This window comes from Spinacia oleracea, chromosome 1 (genome assembly GCF_020520425.1).
Source record: "Spinacia oleracea cultivar Varoflay chromosome 1, BTI_SOV_V1, whole genome shotgun sequence".
Classification (NCBI taxonomy): domain Eukaryota; kingdom Viridiplantae; phylum Streptophyta; class Magnoliopsida; order Caryophyllales; family Amaranthaceae; genus Spinacia; species Spinacia oleracea.
The window spans coordinates 81,566,754-81,584,885 of record NC_079487.1 but is presented as its reverse complement, the minus strand read 5'-3'; the positions used below and the strand labels follow the sequence as shown (position 1 = coordinate 81,584,885).

General features: G+C 34.4%; 2 protein-coding genes and 1 long non-coding RNA gene across 6 annotated transcripts; 1 reads left to right on the top strand and 2 right to left on the bottom strand.

Annotated features, from left to right (window-relative positions):
- Positions 1-26: 26 nt before the first annotated feature.
- LOC130466275 (uncharacterized) lies at positions 27-16,145 on the bottom strand. Of its 3 annotated transcripts, XM_056835054.1 has the most exons (8): positions 15,943-16,145; positions 15,505-15,587; positions 15,229-15,398; positions 14,803-14,898; positions 14,647-14,699; positions 14,258-14,306; positions 13,349-13,422; positions 27-875 (listed from the first exon to the last, which is right to left on the bottom strand). In XM_056835054.1, exons 3-7 carry the CDS (start codon positions 15,319-15,321, stop codon positions 13,411-13,413), a joined length of 303 nt encoding a protein of 100 aa, XP_056691032.1. In that variant the 5' UTR covers positions 15,322-15,398; positions 15,505-15,587; positions 15,943-16,145; the 3' UTR covers positions 27-875; positions 13,349-13,410. The 3 variants fall into 3 exon arrangements, 2 of the variants coding, with proteins under 2 accessions (XP_056691032.1, XP_056691042.1); XM_056835064.1 differs by lacking the exons at positions 15,229-15,398; positions 15,505-15,587; positions 15,943-16,145 and adding an exon at positions 15,037-15,216 and having other exon boundaries at positions 28-875; XR_008926317.1 differs by lacking the exons at positions 14,258-14,306; positions 14,647-14,699; positions 15,229-15,398; positions 15,505-15,587; positions 15,943-16,145 and having other exon boundaries at positions 29-875; positions 14,803-15,216.
- On the top strand, positions 7,287-11,060 carry LOC110801615 (uncharacterized). 2 transcript variants are annotated; one of them, XR_008926321.1, is made up of 7 exons: positions 7,287-7,455; positions 8,555-8,637; positions 8,845-9,095; positions 9,185-9,484; positions 9,724-9,826; positions 9,960-10,027; positions 10,999-11,060. It is a non-coding gene; the product is annotated as an uncharacterized lncRNA (long non-coding RNA). The 2 variants fall into 2 exon arrangements; XR_008926320.1 differs by lacking the exons at positions 9,960-10,027; positions 10,999-11,060 and having other exon boundaries at positions 7,289-7,455; positions 9,724-9,901.
- A 669-nt stretch (positions 16,146-16,814) lies between the features above and the next one.
- On the bottom strand, positions 16,815-17,923 carry LOC110780761 (probable xyloglucan endotransglucosylase/hydrolase protein 23). The gene has a single exon (XM_021985080.2). It carries the CDS (start codon positions 17,824-17,826, stop codon positions 16,978-16,980), a length of 849 nt encoding a protein of 282 aa, XP_021840772.2. The 5' UTR covers positions 17,827-17,923; the 3' UTR covers positions 16,815-16,977.
- Positions 17,924-18,132: the final 209 nt, after the last annotated feature.

The window sequence follows — 18,132 nt, the reverse complement described above, 5'->3', positions numbered from 1 at the left end:
CTACAAATTATTATCAAAGACGTTTTTTTCCTGAAAACCTCAACCCCCTTTTCTAACTAATGGCTTTCTTGTCCCAATGTTCATCCTCATACACTACTACTGAACCATTGTATTTTTCTTATTATTTTAAAAAATAGCCCTAGAAAAGTTCCTTTGTCTCGAGAAGTTTACCATGTAAAGGCGTAAATACAACACAATGTGGATAACTTCGTTCTTTAATTTCTAGGTAATAAAATTTCCCTTACTACCCTCATAATGAAAAACTATATCAAATACCAGGCCATAACCCCATATCGAGATCAATTCTCATAATTACAATCCTTTCTGCACCAACACGACTGCAAATAAGTTATTGTTCCTAAAAGTCAAGAGCATGATGCAAACCTTATACTACTTTACCAGCGACAAACAAGATTCCAGATCGAACTACGCACACCACCTTTTTCGTACTAATTAAGATCGTCAATTTTAGCTGACTTCTATGAATATTATCATCTACATTATTCCCTTTCCCCAAATAAAAAGGAAACAAGTTAGTGGCAAGCATACTACTGTACGTTTCTACTTGCATAAGAAGTTTAGTTCTATCCCATCCCGATTTCAATCTCAACATCCATATCCGACCATGCCTAGTAACAACATACACTAACAATGAAGCCTTTAAAATCTGAATGCATATTAGGTGAGTAATAAACTGTACAGGCACAATAACACGGTTAATCCCCAAAAAAAGGTATCAATTTTTTTTTTTACGCAATTTATACAAAGAGATTCCTAAACTGCATATTTTCAGAACCAGATAATACCAGATTGTTTATACCACAACGTCAAGAAGTCCATCTCTGCGCCATAGTTAGCCCCTAAACCAAGATAACCTACAAAAAAAAAAGACAACATAGATGCATTAACAAGCAAACAATATGTATCATCTACTAATAAATATATATAAAAAAATATTGATCTAATGTTTCTTTGAGGAGTTAACTATATCAGCTAGTCATAACACTATAGTGCTTATTGATAAATGCTTTCCCCCAAAAGTTCAGTGTGACAGAATCAATTCTTTAAGAATGAAGAAGCAAAACTTAAGCACTGCCAATGTGCAACATTTCCATATCCCATCAAAACTGAAAAACCCACTCAACATTGTGCATATTTTCAGCTTGGAGTCTAACGGTCAAAACTAATTGTTTTGCTAAGCTGTTATCTACTTCTCGTCTTCGCAGTTGGTTTGAATATTAATCTATTGCTGTTCTTTCCCTTTCCAAAACATCTGATTAACATGATCGTTAGACTGATTAACATCTGATTAAAATTCACCACCCTTATCCTGTTACCATTCTCCTCGTTCTTTCACATGAAAAACCTAGGCGCGGAAAGAGGATCTTTCAGTAGAAAGGCCAAACTCCTAATATCAATATCCCAATATGTGTCTGCTTCGCAAAAAAATCCTCAATTCATGGCACATTCAATCATGACCCAACCAGAAAATCTAGATTTATATACTACTATTTCTCGGGACATCGGTCCAACCAAGGTTGTTAGGATCGGGATCCCACTTGAGATCGGTGAGGGGGGGGTAGGATCGGATCGTAGGATCGCTAAAAAGGGTAATAAAAATAATATAGCATGACGAAATACACTTATTTCATGAATAAAAATAATTAAATACAAAATTTTTTCATATAAAAACAATTTTACAAAGATTAGTACCCCGTATTAATTGTTCTTTCCTTCTTAAATAATATGATATGGCCCTTATTAACAATTTACCTATACATTTTGAAATTTCACGTGTTCAAAAAATATTTTTAATAATTTATTAATGGTTATGTGACATTAATTTAAAAATATGGTTATTGTATAACAAATGCAATATAAAATAAATGTGTTTTCTTAAAATAACAAACAAATTAAAAATAAAGGTAAGATTATTTATAATAATAAAGGTAAAAAATATCTTATCTTTATTTGTTGAGAAGTGCCAAGTGTTTAGGTTTGTACAATAGATTGATAAAGATAATTACTTAGTTGCAAAAGAATATACTCCGTATACTCATTTTAGTGTTTTCAGTTCCCAAAACAAAAATAAAAACAAAGTATTACCTATTTCAAGGAAAGAAAGCATTATTACGAACTTGCTAAACCTGCTCAAACCAATTAACCAGTAATGAGAAACGAGGCAACCAAGAGAAGATCTGATGACCGGCGAGCGACACCAGAGATGATATTTCCGGAAGAAGATACCAAGCACTACTCTCTGCCTACCTCTGTTCCAGATCGTGTATATGGAAATTTTCAATTTTGTTTAACTCGAAAGTTAGGGTTTCATGCCAAATTGGGGGTTTTTATTTTGGGTACAAAGTGAAGAAATTTTGTACAATCAATTAAGGGTTTTAAGTCGAATTATCATTCAAAAGATGGGTAAGATGTTAATATGAAGAATTATTGGTTTAATTCAAGTGTTTTACTCATATTTTTTTTAGCGTTGAATGTTGGTTGTAGTATTGGAAGTAGGATCGTTAGAATCGGATGTAAGATCGCGATCCTAAATGATCCTTCACGATCCCACAACGATCCTGACTAAAATGCGATTCTGACCATTGAAATTTTACAAAATTGGCAAACTCAGTGTAAATCAAGACACACTGCTGCTAGAAATTAAGCAAAACAGACAATTCAATTTCTGTCTAAAATTGAAAATTTAGACAAAGTTCCAGCCTATAATTAATTCAGAAACTTTTCGATAAGACCGCCTTATAGGCGCGTGTAGGAAAGACCTCAAGAGCCAACCACGCGCGCGTGGTCTCACGCGCCATATATATGATTTTTTTCTCTCTCCTCTCATTTTCATTTCCCGTCTTCCTCAGTTCCTCCTTCAAACTCTCTCTGCTCTCTCTCCTCCAAAGTCTTTGCACGCTCTCTCTCTCCCCTAAGAAAACTCGGCCATGTCGTCGGCGCCTCCTTGCAGCGATCTCCTCACCTCCTCGCCACCGTTGTACTCGTCGTCGTCCCCTCCGAAACCCTAGAAACACTCATTCGCTTTTTCTCCTTCCTCAATCGATCTCCGGCTACCTCAGTCACTCCATTTAATTAGTTGAGTTTCAATCCGTCGTTATTTTTCTCTTTAATTTGTTCTCCGTTGTTTTTATTTTTCAGTTTGTTCTCTTTAATTTATTGATTTTACAATTTTCGATTTTCGATTTTCGATTTCATGACAGGAGGTGGCGATGGTGGAGGTGCGGTTGGCTACTGCTAGAGAAGGCGGTGGAGAATCTCTTACTTCTTCCTCTCTTTCTTCTCCGACCTCCGCCTTCATTTTTCCTGGTAACTCTCTCTCAATTAATTAGGGTTTACTTGAACTTTAGAATTTGGATTTGTGGCTATTAGCCGGTTGTTGATGTTGACGGTCGGTTATGTTGTTGGTGATTTAATTTTTGTTTTAGTTTAGAATTTTAGTGTTTTAGTTAATAATTTTAGTGTTTTAGTTATACCTGTAATGTATTTAATTTACATGTTTTTTTAATTTTGTGTTTCTAGTTGCAATTGAGGTTTTTGATTTTGCAGATTTTGTTTGATTATTTTTGTTGTTGTGTGGGTTGTTTTGGTTTAGCTATGAATTTGTTTATGTCAATTAGTTATGCTTTTCTTGTTTTTAGTTATGAACTAGGATACTTTAGTTATGAACTTATGAACTAGGATACAATTGATTTTTGCTTTTGATGTGCTTCCAATTTGGTTTTGAAAGTTATGCCAAGTTCTACTACATTACTGGATTACAGGGTTGTCTGTACTGAATGTTGGTTACATGTGTTAGTGTCATGTGTTAGTGTGTAAGTGTCATTTGATCAAGTCCTGGGAGTTGTTATATTATTCCCCTAATCTGCTTCCATCATGCACTTTGAGTTTCCATTCAGCTCTGGTGGGAAGTTACACTGTGTCTAAGAAAGAAGCGTTGGTAGAGCCATTGTTCTTAATTATCTAATACCAAGATTGGTAACAGGAACATAATTAACTACTGATAGAATATGTTTCATGTATAGGTAAAGCTTTGAGTACTGATAGAATCTGTTTCATGTGCTTTAGATACATGGATTATGTTTTTGGCAATGAAACATAATCAAGTGCTTTCTCCAAAGCTCATGTGAGGAGGTAAAATGTGTTGATCTTGACAGTTGATCTCACGAGTTGAAGAGTCTATTTTCTGTCCATGGTGTGTCGTAGGTTGCGTAGATAGCAAGAAAAAATGAATTGCCTTTTTGCATTTCTGCCTTTTCGCATTTCTGCCTTTTTCGCATTTAGATAGCAAGAAAAAATGAATTGCAAATCTATTGCAGTGTAGTGAATATGGGCAGCCATTACTATCTCTCTTTGGTAGCAATTAGCAATGAGTTTTTCCTGAAATAGTCGTGTTTATTTTGCAGTTATTTCTGGCCAACAATTGCATAGCTCTTTCCTAAGGAAGTTTCGGCTATAGTTCAGAAAAGAGGGAAGAAAGAACAGGAAAAGAAGTCTTCTATTGTTGTGATCCAAAGACCAAAGCCCGGGAGGCTGACCGATCTTGCAAGGATGAGACAGATACTACTGAAGCTTAAACTAAACACACTACTCCCAAGCACCTAGTACTAGTTGACTAATTGTATTTGTTTTAACTTTCTAAATAACCCTGTCGAGAGTTCAATAATATACATTTGTTGATCTCATTAAATATATCCCCTTCTAGTTAAGAATTGAATTGTTTTAGTCATACTTTTGTTATATTTAGTTTAAAATAAAATGATATAGTTACATTTAAGTCAATTATTGTTTTAGTTATACTTTTGTTATATTTAGTTAAGAAATAAAATGATTTAGTTGAATCTTTCTCCATTTTAGTTTTATTATTTTATTTATAATTAAATTTGTTTTAGTTATGAGTAAAGTTGTTATAGTTAGGCATAATTTCGTTTTAGTTAAAAAAAAGTTTTGATTTAGTTAAAATTAATATTGTTTTAGTTAAAACGAAATTATGCTTAACTGATTGGTTTCGTTGCTTAACTAATTGAATATTAGGCTTAACAAATATTTTCTTTATAACTCTAAACTTATTGGTTTCATCGCTTAAGTAATTAGTTTCAATGCTTAACTAATTGGTTACATTACTTAACTAATCGGTTCGATTTAACTAATTAGTTTCAATGTTTAACTAATTGGTTTCAGTGCTTCACTAATTCGTTACAGTGCTTCACTAATTCATTACAATGCTTACCTAATTTGTTCCATTGCTTTTCGTTGCTTAACTAATTAAATTTCAAACTTTACTAATTGGTTTCATTGCTTAACTAATTGGTTATATTGTTTAATCAATTGGTTTGATTGTTTAACTAATTGGTTTCGTTGCTTGACTAATTGGTTCCAGTGCATAACTAATTCGTTCCAGTGCTTAACTAATTGATTTCATTGTTTAACTAAAACTGAATTTTTTTTTTAAAAAAAAACTACGACTCAAAAACCCTTAACTAAAATGTTCCATTACTTAACTAATTAAAATTCAAACTTAACTAATTTGTTCAATTGCTTAACTAATTAAATTTTAGGCTTAACTAATTGGTTTCATTGCTTTAACTAAATCGTTTCATTGCTTAACTAATTAGTTCCGTTACTTAACTAATTGAATTTCAAACTTAACTAATTGGTTCAATTGCTTAACTAATTGAATTCCAGGTTTAACTAATTGGTTTCATTGCTTTAACTAAATCGTTCAATTGCTTAACTAATTGGTTGCATTGCTTAACTATTAGGTTCCATTACTTGACTAATTGAATTTCAGGTTTAACTAATTAGTTTCATTGCTTTAACTAAATCGTTTCATTGCTTAACTAATTAGTTCCATAACTTAACTAATTGAATTTCAAACTTAACTAATTGGTTCAATTGCTTAACTAATTGAATTCCGGGTTTAACTAATTGGTTTCATTGCTTTAACTAAATCGTTCAATTGCTTAACTAATTGGTTGCATTGCTTAACTATTAGGTTCCATTACTTGACTAATTGAATTCCAGGTTTAACTAATTAGTTCTGTGCTTAACTAATTGGTTCCATTGCTTCACTGACTAGTTCCATTGTTTAACTAATTGGTTTCGTAGCTTAAATAATTGAATTTCAAGCTCAACTAATTAATTTCATTGTTTAACTAATTGATTTCTTTGCTTAACTAATTGAATTTTCGGCTTAACAAATTTATATCTGTAAACTTATTAGTTTGACCACTTAACTAATTGGTCTAATTGCTTAACTAATTGGCTTTGATGCTTAACTAATTTGTTCGATTGCTTAACTAATTGAATTTCATATTAAATTAAATGAATTTCACGAAATCATAACTAAAACTCAAAAAATTTAACTAAAATCCAGAAATTTAATCTTAACTAAAAAGAATAACTAAAAATATAACAAATATGTAACTAAAATAAATTTATTTATAACTAAAACCTATTTAATCATGACTATTATAAATGAACAAAATTGTTAAAATATAAATTTGGATATTAATTACATTTCTTTGCAATTTTAAAATACAATGTATTACTAAACCATTTGATTTATTAACTAAATATAACCAAACTATAACTAAAACAAATCTGTAACTACAACAAAGTAGATCCTTAACAACAACGACCACCAACAACAGTTGTTAGGACTTGTGCGGCCTCTGCAGCATTGTTCCTTCGCATTGCTGCCACCGCCACAGCCGCCACCGGGGAATCATAGCCACAAGCACAACCACCACAAGAACATTTACAGGTCTGATATATGTCAAATTAGAAATGAAGGAAAATCAGAGCACATAACAGCAAACAATGGCGGCTCTGAATCTTCACGCCGACGACCTCTCACTACTACAAAAATGGCCAAAGAGACCCTTAAGAAAAGACCCATTGGTTGAGATAACGGGTCTCTTTAATATAAGAAACCCAATATTAGAGATAACGGGTCTCTAATTACAGAAATTACCCACAATTTATCTGCGAAAAATAAGATGGAACAAACGAGAGACCCCTTATTTTAAATAACAGGTCTCTAATTTATCAAAGGGCCCACATTTTTTGGACAGAAAATCAAAAGGGGGAAATGTGAGACCCGTTAGTTTAGATAAAAGGTTTCCTGTGTACCCTGGGCCCACAAAGCCAATTTACGAGAAAATCATGAGAGCCCTTATTTGATACCGGGTCTCTTTCGTTTCCTTCTTTCGCATCTTCCAACAACCTTGTTCCATTAGAAAACATTAGAAAAAAATGAAACCCAGAGCTTTTCCTTCCATCACTTCCTCTGCACTTCCCCTCTAGATCTGGAAACCCGATTGAGAAAATAATCTGCGATAATGGCGCCTCATTACTTGAAAGAACCTGGAAGCGAGCATCCAGAGTTCAGCAAGCTACACTCTCGCAGATCCAAACCGGAAGAACCTTTTCCAGGTCTGTAATTTTTTAGTTTCAATATCCGATTTTGTGATGTTTTGTTGATTTCATTTGAATTAAGTTCATGTTGATTTAGTTGCTATTGTGTTGCGTTTTTTTCTTATTTGTTCTGGATTTCACGGAATTTAAGGTTTTTTTACTTGCACGGTTATGTTTTGTGAGATTAGGGTTTTTAGGGATCGTTCTTCGGGAGGATTTGAGGGGAATTAGGATTTCAGATTGGTTAAAAGCTTCGTGGGTGTAAAGGCAATCTAGGTAATAATCGGAAAATGAAGAATTGCGGCTAAGGTTGTGTGTTCTGCGAAATTAGTAATTGTTATTTTCATGTGGGATTTTCGATTTTAATTTGTAATTGTTGTTACAAAGTTAGGTTTTTCTTTCTTTCTGAATTTTTCAAATTCAATTTCAACTACAAAGTTAGGTTTTTTCTTTTATGAGTTTCTACAAATTTCTAATTGACTGTGTGAAATTGTGGCTTTAGTCGAATTTGAATTCTTCATGCTTGTCAACTGTCAATTGGATGTTTTAGATTCATTTGAAGTATTCATGCCAGAATTCTAATCTTTATGTCGACTCTACCACAAAAAAGTTAGTAGGAAAATCAGATTTCGTCTGATGACTTGTAGTTTCTAAATGGTGTGGATGTCATGCTTAATGGTGTTGGTGTCATGCTAAATTTGTTTAGAGGGATTAATTTTTCTTGTGGTGTGTGATGCCCAACCTGGCTTCTTTCATGAACATAATTAAGATTCAGTATAGTTTTTCTGGTTTGGAAACATCAGGTTACTTGCTGCGCCTCATAATTTATAGTGTAGTAACCGTACCACATGACTGAGAGCTGAAACATTAAATGTTCTGAACCCTAAGGCAGTCAAATAATATGAATTAAGCCATAGATGTTTGGTTATATGCCTCATCATATGTCCTTAAACTGAGTGTAGTAGCTTAGAGTTCCACAACTTTAGCATTGTTTAAAATTTAGCTCTCGACAAATCATATAATTAAGAACTTATTCTATCCTTCCTTTAAGACAATGGATTTGGTATGCTATGTCTGATTTCCAACAATTTATTTTGGGTTTTAAACATGGCTTCAGAGAAGATAATGAGATAGGTGGTGCACGAATGAGATTGAGGCCTTACGAGCAACTCAAGTGCTGAAGGAAAAGCTTTAGATGAGGTATATATTCTGAGATACTTTGTCATATTTTTTTATTTAACCTCATTTGTTACTTTTCCATGATCTTCAGCTAAGTCTATATGCATTGTGTATTACTTTATGTATTCTCCCCCCTTGTACAACTCAAAATGAACTACGAAAAGTTAGATGAGAAACTTACAGTCACTGAAAACTTCCTGTAACTAAGGTATTTATGCCGATTTTCAGATGTTAACTAAGGTTTCATGCAAGTAAAAGGAACCAAAGAAAGTGACAGTGGTTGTGTTTGGGAACTGATCAAAATGCATAATCTAGAAATGAAGAAAGTAGCTGACGAGAAGAAGGATGCTTTGGCTGCACAGTTTGTAGCTGAAGCAGCCCTCAGGAGGCTACACACAAACAACAAGGAGGAGGATCTTCTACCAATTGATTCGATCATCGATCCTCTTGAAGCTGACATCAAAATTTACAAGAATGAGGTACTTACTACAAGTAGAAATAATTTTAGTATCAACTGATGGCCTGCTAGATACTTATATTGAATTCTAAGATCTGTCTTCTTTGGCAGATTGCAACTTTGCTAGAGGATAAGAAAGCTATGGAACGTCATACAAAGTCAAAAGAAGCAGTTGTCCTTGAGACAAGGAAAATCTTGAGGAGTTGAGGATATATAAAACCAAAACCTCGAGTTAAGGAGACAGATCGAAATCTACCTGGAAGAGAACAAAATACTCGAAAAGACCAACCATCAGAAAGTCATAGAGGTTGAAAAGCTTAGCCAGGCGATTCAGGAACTTGAGGAGGTCGTTTTGGCTGGTGGGGGCTACTGCTAATGTTGTTATAGAAACGCAAAATCTCTGAGCTCAATGTAAGATATAATACTTTGACTAACAGAAGGTTATAAATTGCATCCAGTTTCTCACTTTTGTTTGATGTTCTCAATTTTCATAATATATGATTTGCTGGAATATTTATTGGTGGTGAGTGTGTTACGATTTAATTTCTCTTTTATACTCTTTACTGTAAAGAATAATAAACTAGTTCAATGTCTCAAGATAGAGTAGTTTTTCTAATGTCTGATCATAAATTATCTTTGGTGATATTTAGGAGGAGAAGATAATTCGTGAGGGGGAGCTTGCACGAGCTAAGGTGTCAGCAAACAGAGTGGCAACTGTAGTTGGCTAATGAATGGAAAGACGGGGTTGATAAGGTAATTCCAGTGAAGCAATGGGTTGAAGAACATAGGGTTTTGCAAGTATACAACTCCCTGTACATGGAATTCCTCTTATCGATCATATAATCTCAGTCAAACAAATGACACATGTATGCCAATTTTCAAGCAGAGATGAAGCGTTTAAAGGACAAACTAGCAGTGACTGAAAAAACTGCAAAGGCAGAATCATAGATGAAGGTTAATAAATTAGCTAACTCTAACTTACTGATATTTTTATTGGTTAGATCAAGTTGGAGAAGGAAAGGAGATCCCCTAGTTCACCAAAATGGTCATCAATGAGTATGTATTAAACTGGAGTTTTTTCATTTTCCTTAGCTTTTGACATCAATTTTTGCATTACTTGTTTATATTCCGATTTTCTGAAATGATATAGAGAGTATAGAGTATGTTTTAAACCGGAGTTCTTTCATTTTCCTTAGCTTCTGATATCATTTTTTGCATTAATTGTTTATATGCATATTTCTGAATTGATACAGAATATAGAGATATGTACCTGTGATCTTTGCAATATTAGTATGCCACAACTTTCTTCTTCCTAGAACTGGTTATGATCCTACTGCATTCTTCTTCCTAGTACTGCATTATCTTCACATGTTCTAAAACTACCAATCGTCTTGTCGTATGATTTTCATATTGGTGATTATGGATAATATGTACGCGTGTAACTGAATTCCTTACAATAATCAGTTTATATGAAATTCCACACTTTAGCTGCACTCTGTAAAAGAAAAATCGGGAGTACAATTTCTCCCTTTGTTTTGAAAAATATATCACCACATGCAATTCTTTACTAAGCTCATTTGTTCCTCCAAAAGACTCTCGGTTACTCAAAACTTCCCAGTTAATTTTATACACTATATTGAAAGGTTCCCTGGTAAGTGGGTCAGTTTTATCTATAAATTTTCCTTAGTTGGTTCAAGGGCTGGTAAATTGGCACTTACGTCAGTATTTCTACAACTTTTGTAATGGCGGTCCTCTCACATGTGTAGCTTTATTGATTAAAGGTGTGCGGCATAGCACCTTGATGTCCTGCCGTTAAGGAATTCACTGTTGTAGATGATAATCAAATGTTCTTAAATTCTTCTAGCATGCTTCTTTTGTCTGTTAATTTCTTGTCCTTATAGATCTTTCTCCATTGTGTCTTTCAGATAAAATGGTCTATGACAGGAGAGAAACAAACCAAGATTCTACGATTTAATATAATTTCTCATACAAGGGACATGAAAGGTTTGTTGCTAGCTGGTTATTATGTGGAATATATTTGTTATAAGTTCCTTTAACTTTTCTTATGTGACTTATATGACTTATGTGACATATCTTTTGTAACTTTTGATGCGTTTAAACAAATTGATGGAAGTAAATTTGAGGGAACTAAGGAGGGTTCTGATGGATGGTGGAGCGTGGAAGAACTTTTCATAACTGGCGGCCTCAAAGAATAGGTGGTGGACTAGGAATAAATGGAGTTGGAGGTGATATGCTTGTGCTCGCATTGCTAATGATGATTATTGTCAATTTGTTTAATATTGTCACAATTATGTAGACTTTTGAGCTTTATTATATTTTGGAGATTATAATTGATGTAAAGTAGAAAATAATTTTTTTTGGTAATTGTAAGAATTATTTTGGAATTTATTAAATGGTTAAATGCTGATTTTTTTAGGCCGAAAAATGGTTTATTTATGCTGTTTTTTTTAATAAAAATTAATGAAAGAGACCCGTTAGGTATAAAATGGGGTCTCTCGAGTTCAATAATAAAAAATAGTAGAATATTCAAAGAGACCCTTCATCCTACTTATGGGGTCTGAATTGTTAAATATAAAAATATTAAAAAAATTCAAAGAGACCTCCTATCTTACATATGGGGTCTCAGTTTGTTGGATAAAGTAATATTAAGAAAATCGAAGAGACCCCATATGTTAAATATGGGATCTGAATTTTTTTACAAGCATACCCCATTTCTCTAATAACGGGTCTCTTCCCCTTATATATTATTTTTTGTATGGTTAACATAACAGACCCCTTTTCTTAAATAAAGGGTCTCTCGTTTTAACAAAGAGACCCCCTCTAGATGGGGGGTCTCTTTATAAAAGAGACCCCCCCATCTAGAGACCCCCTTAAATGGGGTCTCTTAGGCCATTTTGGACGGGTCTCTTTGCCCATTTTTGTAGTAGTGTCTCCTTCATCTCTCGCTGCTCGCCGACGAGGATCTGATTCTTTCCTTCGCTGGAACCCTAATTTCTCGCCGGAATTTAATAAAAAGAATCAAAAAACAAAAACCTAAAATGAAAATCCAAATAAAAACTCAATCCTAATAATTTCAAAGAAATAAATCGAAATCTCTAGCATTCAAATAGGAGTAATAATGTTAGAAAATCAGACCAGTTTTGAAGGCGGAGATCCAGTGGTTGGAGACTTACGAGCATCCTTTGTGGTGAGCGAAGACCTACATTACCGCCGCAATCGACAACGCCGCCACCTTCCTCACCGCTGCTTCGTAAGCCTTAATTATTGCATCAATGAAATCCACCACAAATCTTGCTCTCATTCGCGTATGAGCCCCCACCACAAGCCAATCACAAACCACCAGAAAACAAAATCGAAGGTGAATCGAAAGAAAATCGAAAGAGAAACTTACGAAATCGCAGAAACGAAGATGAAGCAGAGAGGCTGAGTCGGAGATCTGAAGAAATCGAGTAGAATGGCAGTAGAATTGTAGAAGAAGGATCGGCGAAGAATCACAGAGCTTTCTCTCTCCTCAATCCCTGAAATGTGAACAGTGATTTGAAATGGGAAAATTTGCGTAAAAAAAGCTTTTTATAGGACCCAAATAATTCGACCCGCAACCCGGCCAACAAGATTTGACCCGCGAATATAACCCACTACAAGGTGGTCTTACAGGAAAGACCGCCTTATACAAAAGTTTGTATAATTAATTCGAACTACAAAGTAAATTGGATTAAACCCCTCAATCTTGTTTGGGAAGTAGCAAAAAAAACCCAACTAATCAGACCCCTAAAAACTAAATTGATCGCAATAAACTATTGAAGATTTTATTCAACAGTATGATCAAAAAATTATAAATTTCACAACAAAAAGAATAGTAACTGTACCAAGCCCGAGTAAAAAACATTGAGACATAAATTGTAATTACATAACAACAAAGAAAACTGGGAAATATATTCTGGTTCACACACAAATCACAACCACTATGCTTCACACCAAGACCTATGGAAATTCAAAATTTGATAGATACAACCAAAACCGCTTAAAAATTCGCTTTTCATGCTTGTCATATTACTGATTTTGAAAATCAGAAAGCAATTAAAATTTTCTTTATAATTGAATGATGCCTAACAGGAGTGTCAAAACAGATGAATATAGAGAAAGTCGTAGTAACCTAACATAATATGAAATGAACTAATAATAACCAGAGTAAATAAGAAATTGGTACTTTCAAATTTGATAGTTGAGAGACACATAAAAGGTCATAAGGGATACCAGTAAAGTATGCTCAAAAGTGAGCACTGCGCTTCCAATCTGCAGTAACAACAGTCTGACCATCAGGCCACATTCTGTAATTCCATAATCATTCCATCAGTTCATACAAATTAAAGAAGATCTCCCAACATCATAATAACAAACGCAAAGGCTACACTAATGCCAAATTCTGAAGATTCTGCACCCTAATATTCTTTAGAAGCTGATGCATAAGAGTGAAAAGGAGCAACCTGTTATTATGCAGATGAGAAGTAAAAACAGCAGAATACACATTATTGATAAACTTATGAACCCAGCTTACAACAAATTTAATTAACCTGTTTAAAGTGGCCAGTAGCCCTGCAATTAATCTGGTTTTGGAGGGTAGAATCTAAACACCAAAAACCCCTAAAATTACCTAGACCTAGAAAATTCAGAAATTGAGAGATGACAGAAATCTGAAACACCTAAAACCCCTGAAAGATTAAATTTTAAATACCAAGACTTAGAAAATGCAGAAATTGGAAGAAAATAAGAATCTGAAAAACCAAAACGGCAAAACCCCTAAAAGAATAGGATTTTAAATACCTAGACCTAGAAAATTCAGAAATTGAGATCGAAAAGAAGAAAAGTGCCTTGTCCATTATCTTCGTCTACTTCCTGTTAATCTTATTTAAACTAATCAAAGAGCTCCAAAATAGCAACAACAGCTCATCTGTTGAAACAAACTGATCATTCAGTTCATATGTATATAGATTTATGAACCACAGGACCCAAGATTTTTAAGACGTATTTTAGTTAGGGATTTTCTAAGGAGGCAGTGGACTGGAGACAAATGAATCATAAAAAATAAAAATAAAAAAAATCAAGTTTTAACAAAGCAGGGTCAATTACAAATTAAACTGGACACATCAGGGAGAGGGTCCTTACTTCTACAAGACATGATGAAGTACCTCTTGGGTAAAATCGAACAGCACCACTGCAAAGGAAGAATATTTTTCATCAACAACCAATTGATACTCCTATAGGATAAAATTTAGAAGTCTAGAGCACCATTAGCAGTATGCCGATGTGAATACCACAGCTTCAATGCCCATTTAATTCAGATGGAAAAAAAGGCGAAGCAAAGCAACAGTGATATTAAGTCAATTGACTATATAACTTCTGGTCCTTTAGAGCCCACAGAATTTCATGTACAACAAGATTATAATGAGGATTGCAAACATGGGCAAAAGTGTAATGAAGAATTCCAAAGAACTACACATAGACGAAGCAGTGAAAGTACAAGCTTCAGCATTGCTGCTGCATATAATTCTCACCTGATTGGAAGACCTTCTAGAGATCTCCAATGAATTTTCTGGTTTGGGATGGGCTGCAGTGACGCCAGAAATAGTACAAATTAAACCATATCCAGGAGATAACTTTCAAGTGAACAGATAATGATAAAATATAGAAAAACCAAAGAATGATGGTACCTGCAGATTTCGAGCAAGCCAAGAGAACTCAATGTCACGGCCAAATGCTATATATTTCAGCGTCCATTTTGATTGATCAGGCTTATCTTCCAAGACCTGGTATATGAAATAAAATCACATTATCAAGCAATGGGAAAGGAAACAGTGTGTTAAGGAGGAACGAAAATTGATGATCAAAGAAAAACATCCATAGAAATCTAGCAGAAGAGTTTTTTATAAGATAATAAATGTTACCACAATGTTACTATGACCATTTTGCATAATCTATAATTTCTCAAAAAGTTTTCCATCATAGAGCATCAGAGCCCCTGTCCTAGGATCAGAGTCATTTGCCATACACAGATAATTCAGTTGTTAATCAGAACTTGAAATGGCAATATCTCGTGAAAGATGATCATAAAACATAAAACAGGAGATCAGTATTACCTTCTTCTGACTAAGCGACCATACATGCTTATAGAGAGATTTATTCATCCAGAACCTGTTGATGGTATCTACACGAAAAATGGAATGCAACATCTTGTCAAATTTTATGTTACGCCTGTTGGGATCTTGAGCAAATCCTTCACTATATAAGCCCAGAGTTTCTTAGCTGCCTGAAACCAAATAGAATTTGGCAATACATAATCCACATTAACACACCAATAGTTTGCCAACCATAGTCACAATGAATAGTAGATGAAAAAAATAGTAGAATGTCACCTCAGCTCGAGCCATCTCAGCCCAGAGTATCTTAGTACTTTTCAAGCTCAGTTTCGGCATATCTCCTTCCTTTGGCTGGTAATCTATCGAACAAATTCATAAATCAAGCAATTATGAAAAGAGTAGAATCCTAACACTCTCATAAGAAATCCAGAGGCTAAGATGGTTATTTATGCATACTCTTACAAATTTCAGAAACTAAGAAATGATAAGAATCTGAACACCAAAAACCCCTAAAATTACCTAGACCTAGAAAATTCAGAAAGATAGAAATCTGAAACACCTAAAACCCCTACAAAATCGAATTTTAAATACCAAGACTTAGAAAATGCAGAAATTAAGAGAAATTAGAATCTGAAACACTAAAACCCCTAAAAGAATCGAATTTTAAATACCTAGACCTATAAAATTCAGAAATTGAGAAAAGAAGAAAACTACCTTGTCCATTATCTTCGTCTACTTCCTGTTAACCTTGAAAGAAGAAGAACGAGAAAATCCTAGCCACAATCAAGGATATCAGCCGCCATGTTCAATTATTGTGGAGTGAGATAGATGTAGCAGAGAAGAAAAATGGATAGAGAAAGAAGGAGGGAGAAGAGAGGAGAGACGAAATGAGGGCGTAAAGAGCTACGGTTTGCTGAAAAACCATCCAGAACCACATGTGAAAGGAAAAGAAGAAGGGAAGTAGGGAGGAGGGAGAAGGGAGGCACCGAGTGAACACGAGATTTAGAGGAGGGCACAAATGATAAATGATAAGAAACTTAAGGGTCTTTTAGGCAATACACTATTGAATGAATAGTGAAATCATACTCCTTGCTTTTAAAAGATTATAGATTAGATATATATTTTTATAATGCGTATTTAATTTTTAAATATATTGTTGGGAAGGGCACGAGTGCATGACCCCGTCAGCCGACATTAAATTATTTTGATAGCTTAACTTTGTCAGTTATTCCTTAATGGCACGAGCCAACTTTTTTAGGCATAAGCACAACTCGTACAAGTTATAAGTTATGACTATGGCCAAAATATAGTGGATGCCAGGATGGACTGTAGTTTACTCATTTGACACTTTTACAGAGAGTTTTGATTCACAACCATCTTACGATTGAAAATTAATACTTCATCTGTTTCGTAATAGATGCATCTTTTTTTTTTTGGACACTATTTATTAATTAATTTTGACAATTATTCTTTCACATTATGTAAAAACAAACATAGTCAAGTGATATCTTGTTAAATTCGTATTAATGTGAGAATTCCAAATATCATTTTTTTTTATAATTTTTACTTAAACGCAATTAGAAATATTAAGGTTCAATGAAGCATGTTGGGATACGTGGAAAAAAAATGATACACCTATTGCGAAATGGAGGAACTAGAGGAACATTAATTTGCTACAAAAGAATCAAAGAATAATTAATTGAATTCTAAGACAAAATAAAACTTTGAGTTGACTAAATGCGTTTAGGATTAGGATGTAGTTGTGCATTCAGTAGGAAGGCCTTGAGAAAACCTCTGAACATCTGCACAGTAATTGTAGACCATGTAATTCTTCTGCACCCAACTCATCCTTTCCAAGCTCGCTGAATCCAGCTCTTGGGTCAACCAATTTGAGTCTGATATACCCGACCCACACGAAGACGAACCAGAGTTCCATACACAAGCATCAGCTTTAAAGTTCCTGTATGAAGAAGTGAAAGGAGCTTGAGCCCAATCGGTCTTAACCCGACCTCCTTGGGTAGCCCAATCATCAGCATTCCACAAACTAGAGTAAATCCTCATAGGTTGATTCTTAGGGAATGGGATTCCCTTTGATTCCATGTTCTTGTGTTCTCTAATTGGAATTCCATCAACAGAGAAAACAATTATCTGTGGATTCCAAAGGATTGAGTAAGTGTGGAAATCTTTAGTAGGGTCGAACCACAAGTGAAACTGTTTTTCACGATTACCTTTGCCTTGAGCAAATACATTAGTATGTAAAGTGTAAGGTTGTCCACTAACATTCCCTAAGAACTCAAAATCAATCTCATCATGGGATTTACCCATAGACGAGAGATAGTAAGCAGTGACAGTACCAGCTGAATTACCAGGGACAAGTTTTAACTGCATATCAATATTACCAAAGAGGTATTCGTTTTTGGATTGGAAGCCGGAGCCGGAAGCTTTATCGAGGGAGAGGGTGAGGTCGTCCCCGTTGTTGAGAACTTTACCTCGACCATCTCCCCAAGTGATTGTAAATTCATTGTTGAAATTGGCTGTAGAAGCGGCAAATAGGGTAGCTAGAAAGAGAGTGGTTAAGAGAAGTGAAGATGATGCCATAGTTTGTAGTACTAATTTGGTTGGGTTTATGATGTGTCTTTGAGTTGGTTGATATGAAAAAAATGTAAATGGGTTTATAAAGGAATGAATTGAAATGGGCAGTAGGAAGGTTCTTAGAGAGGTGTATTTGAGTGGGATTGTGATTTGTGAGCTGTGGGCAGTGGGTTGTATAGAAAATTCAGAAAGTGACACTAGCAAAAGAAAAAACCGTGTTACAATATTATTGACTTTTTTGTTTTTAAAACGCGGAAAACAGGAAAGAAGTGTAAGATGAAGCTTCGGGACAATGATTTCAATTACGAGATT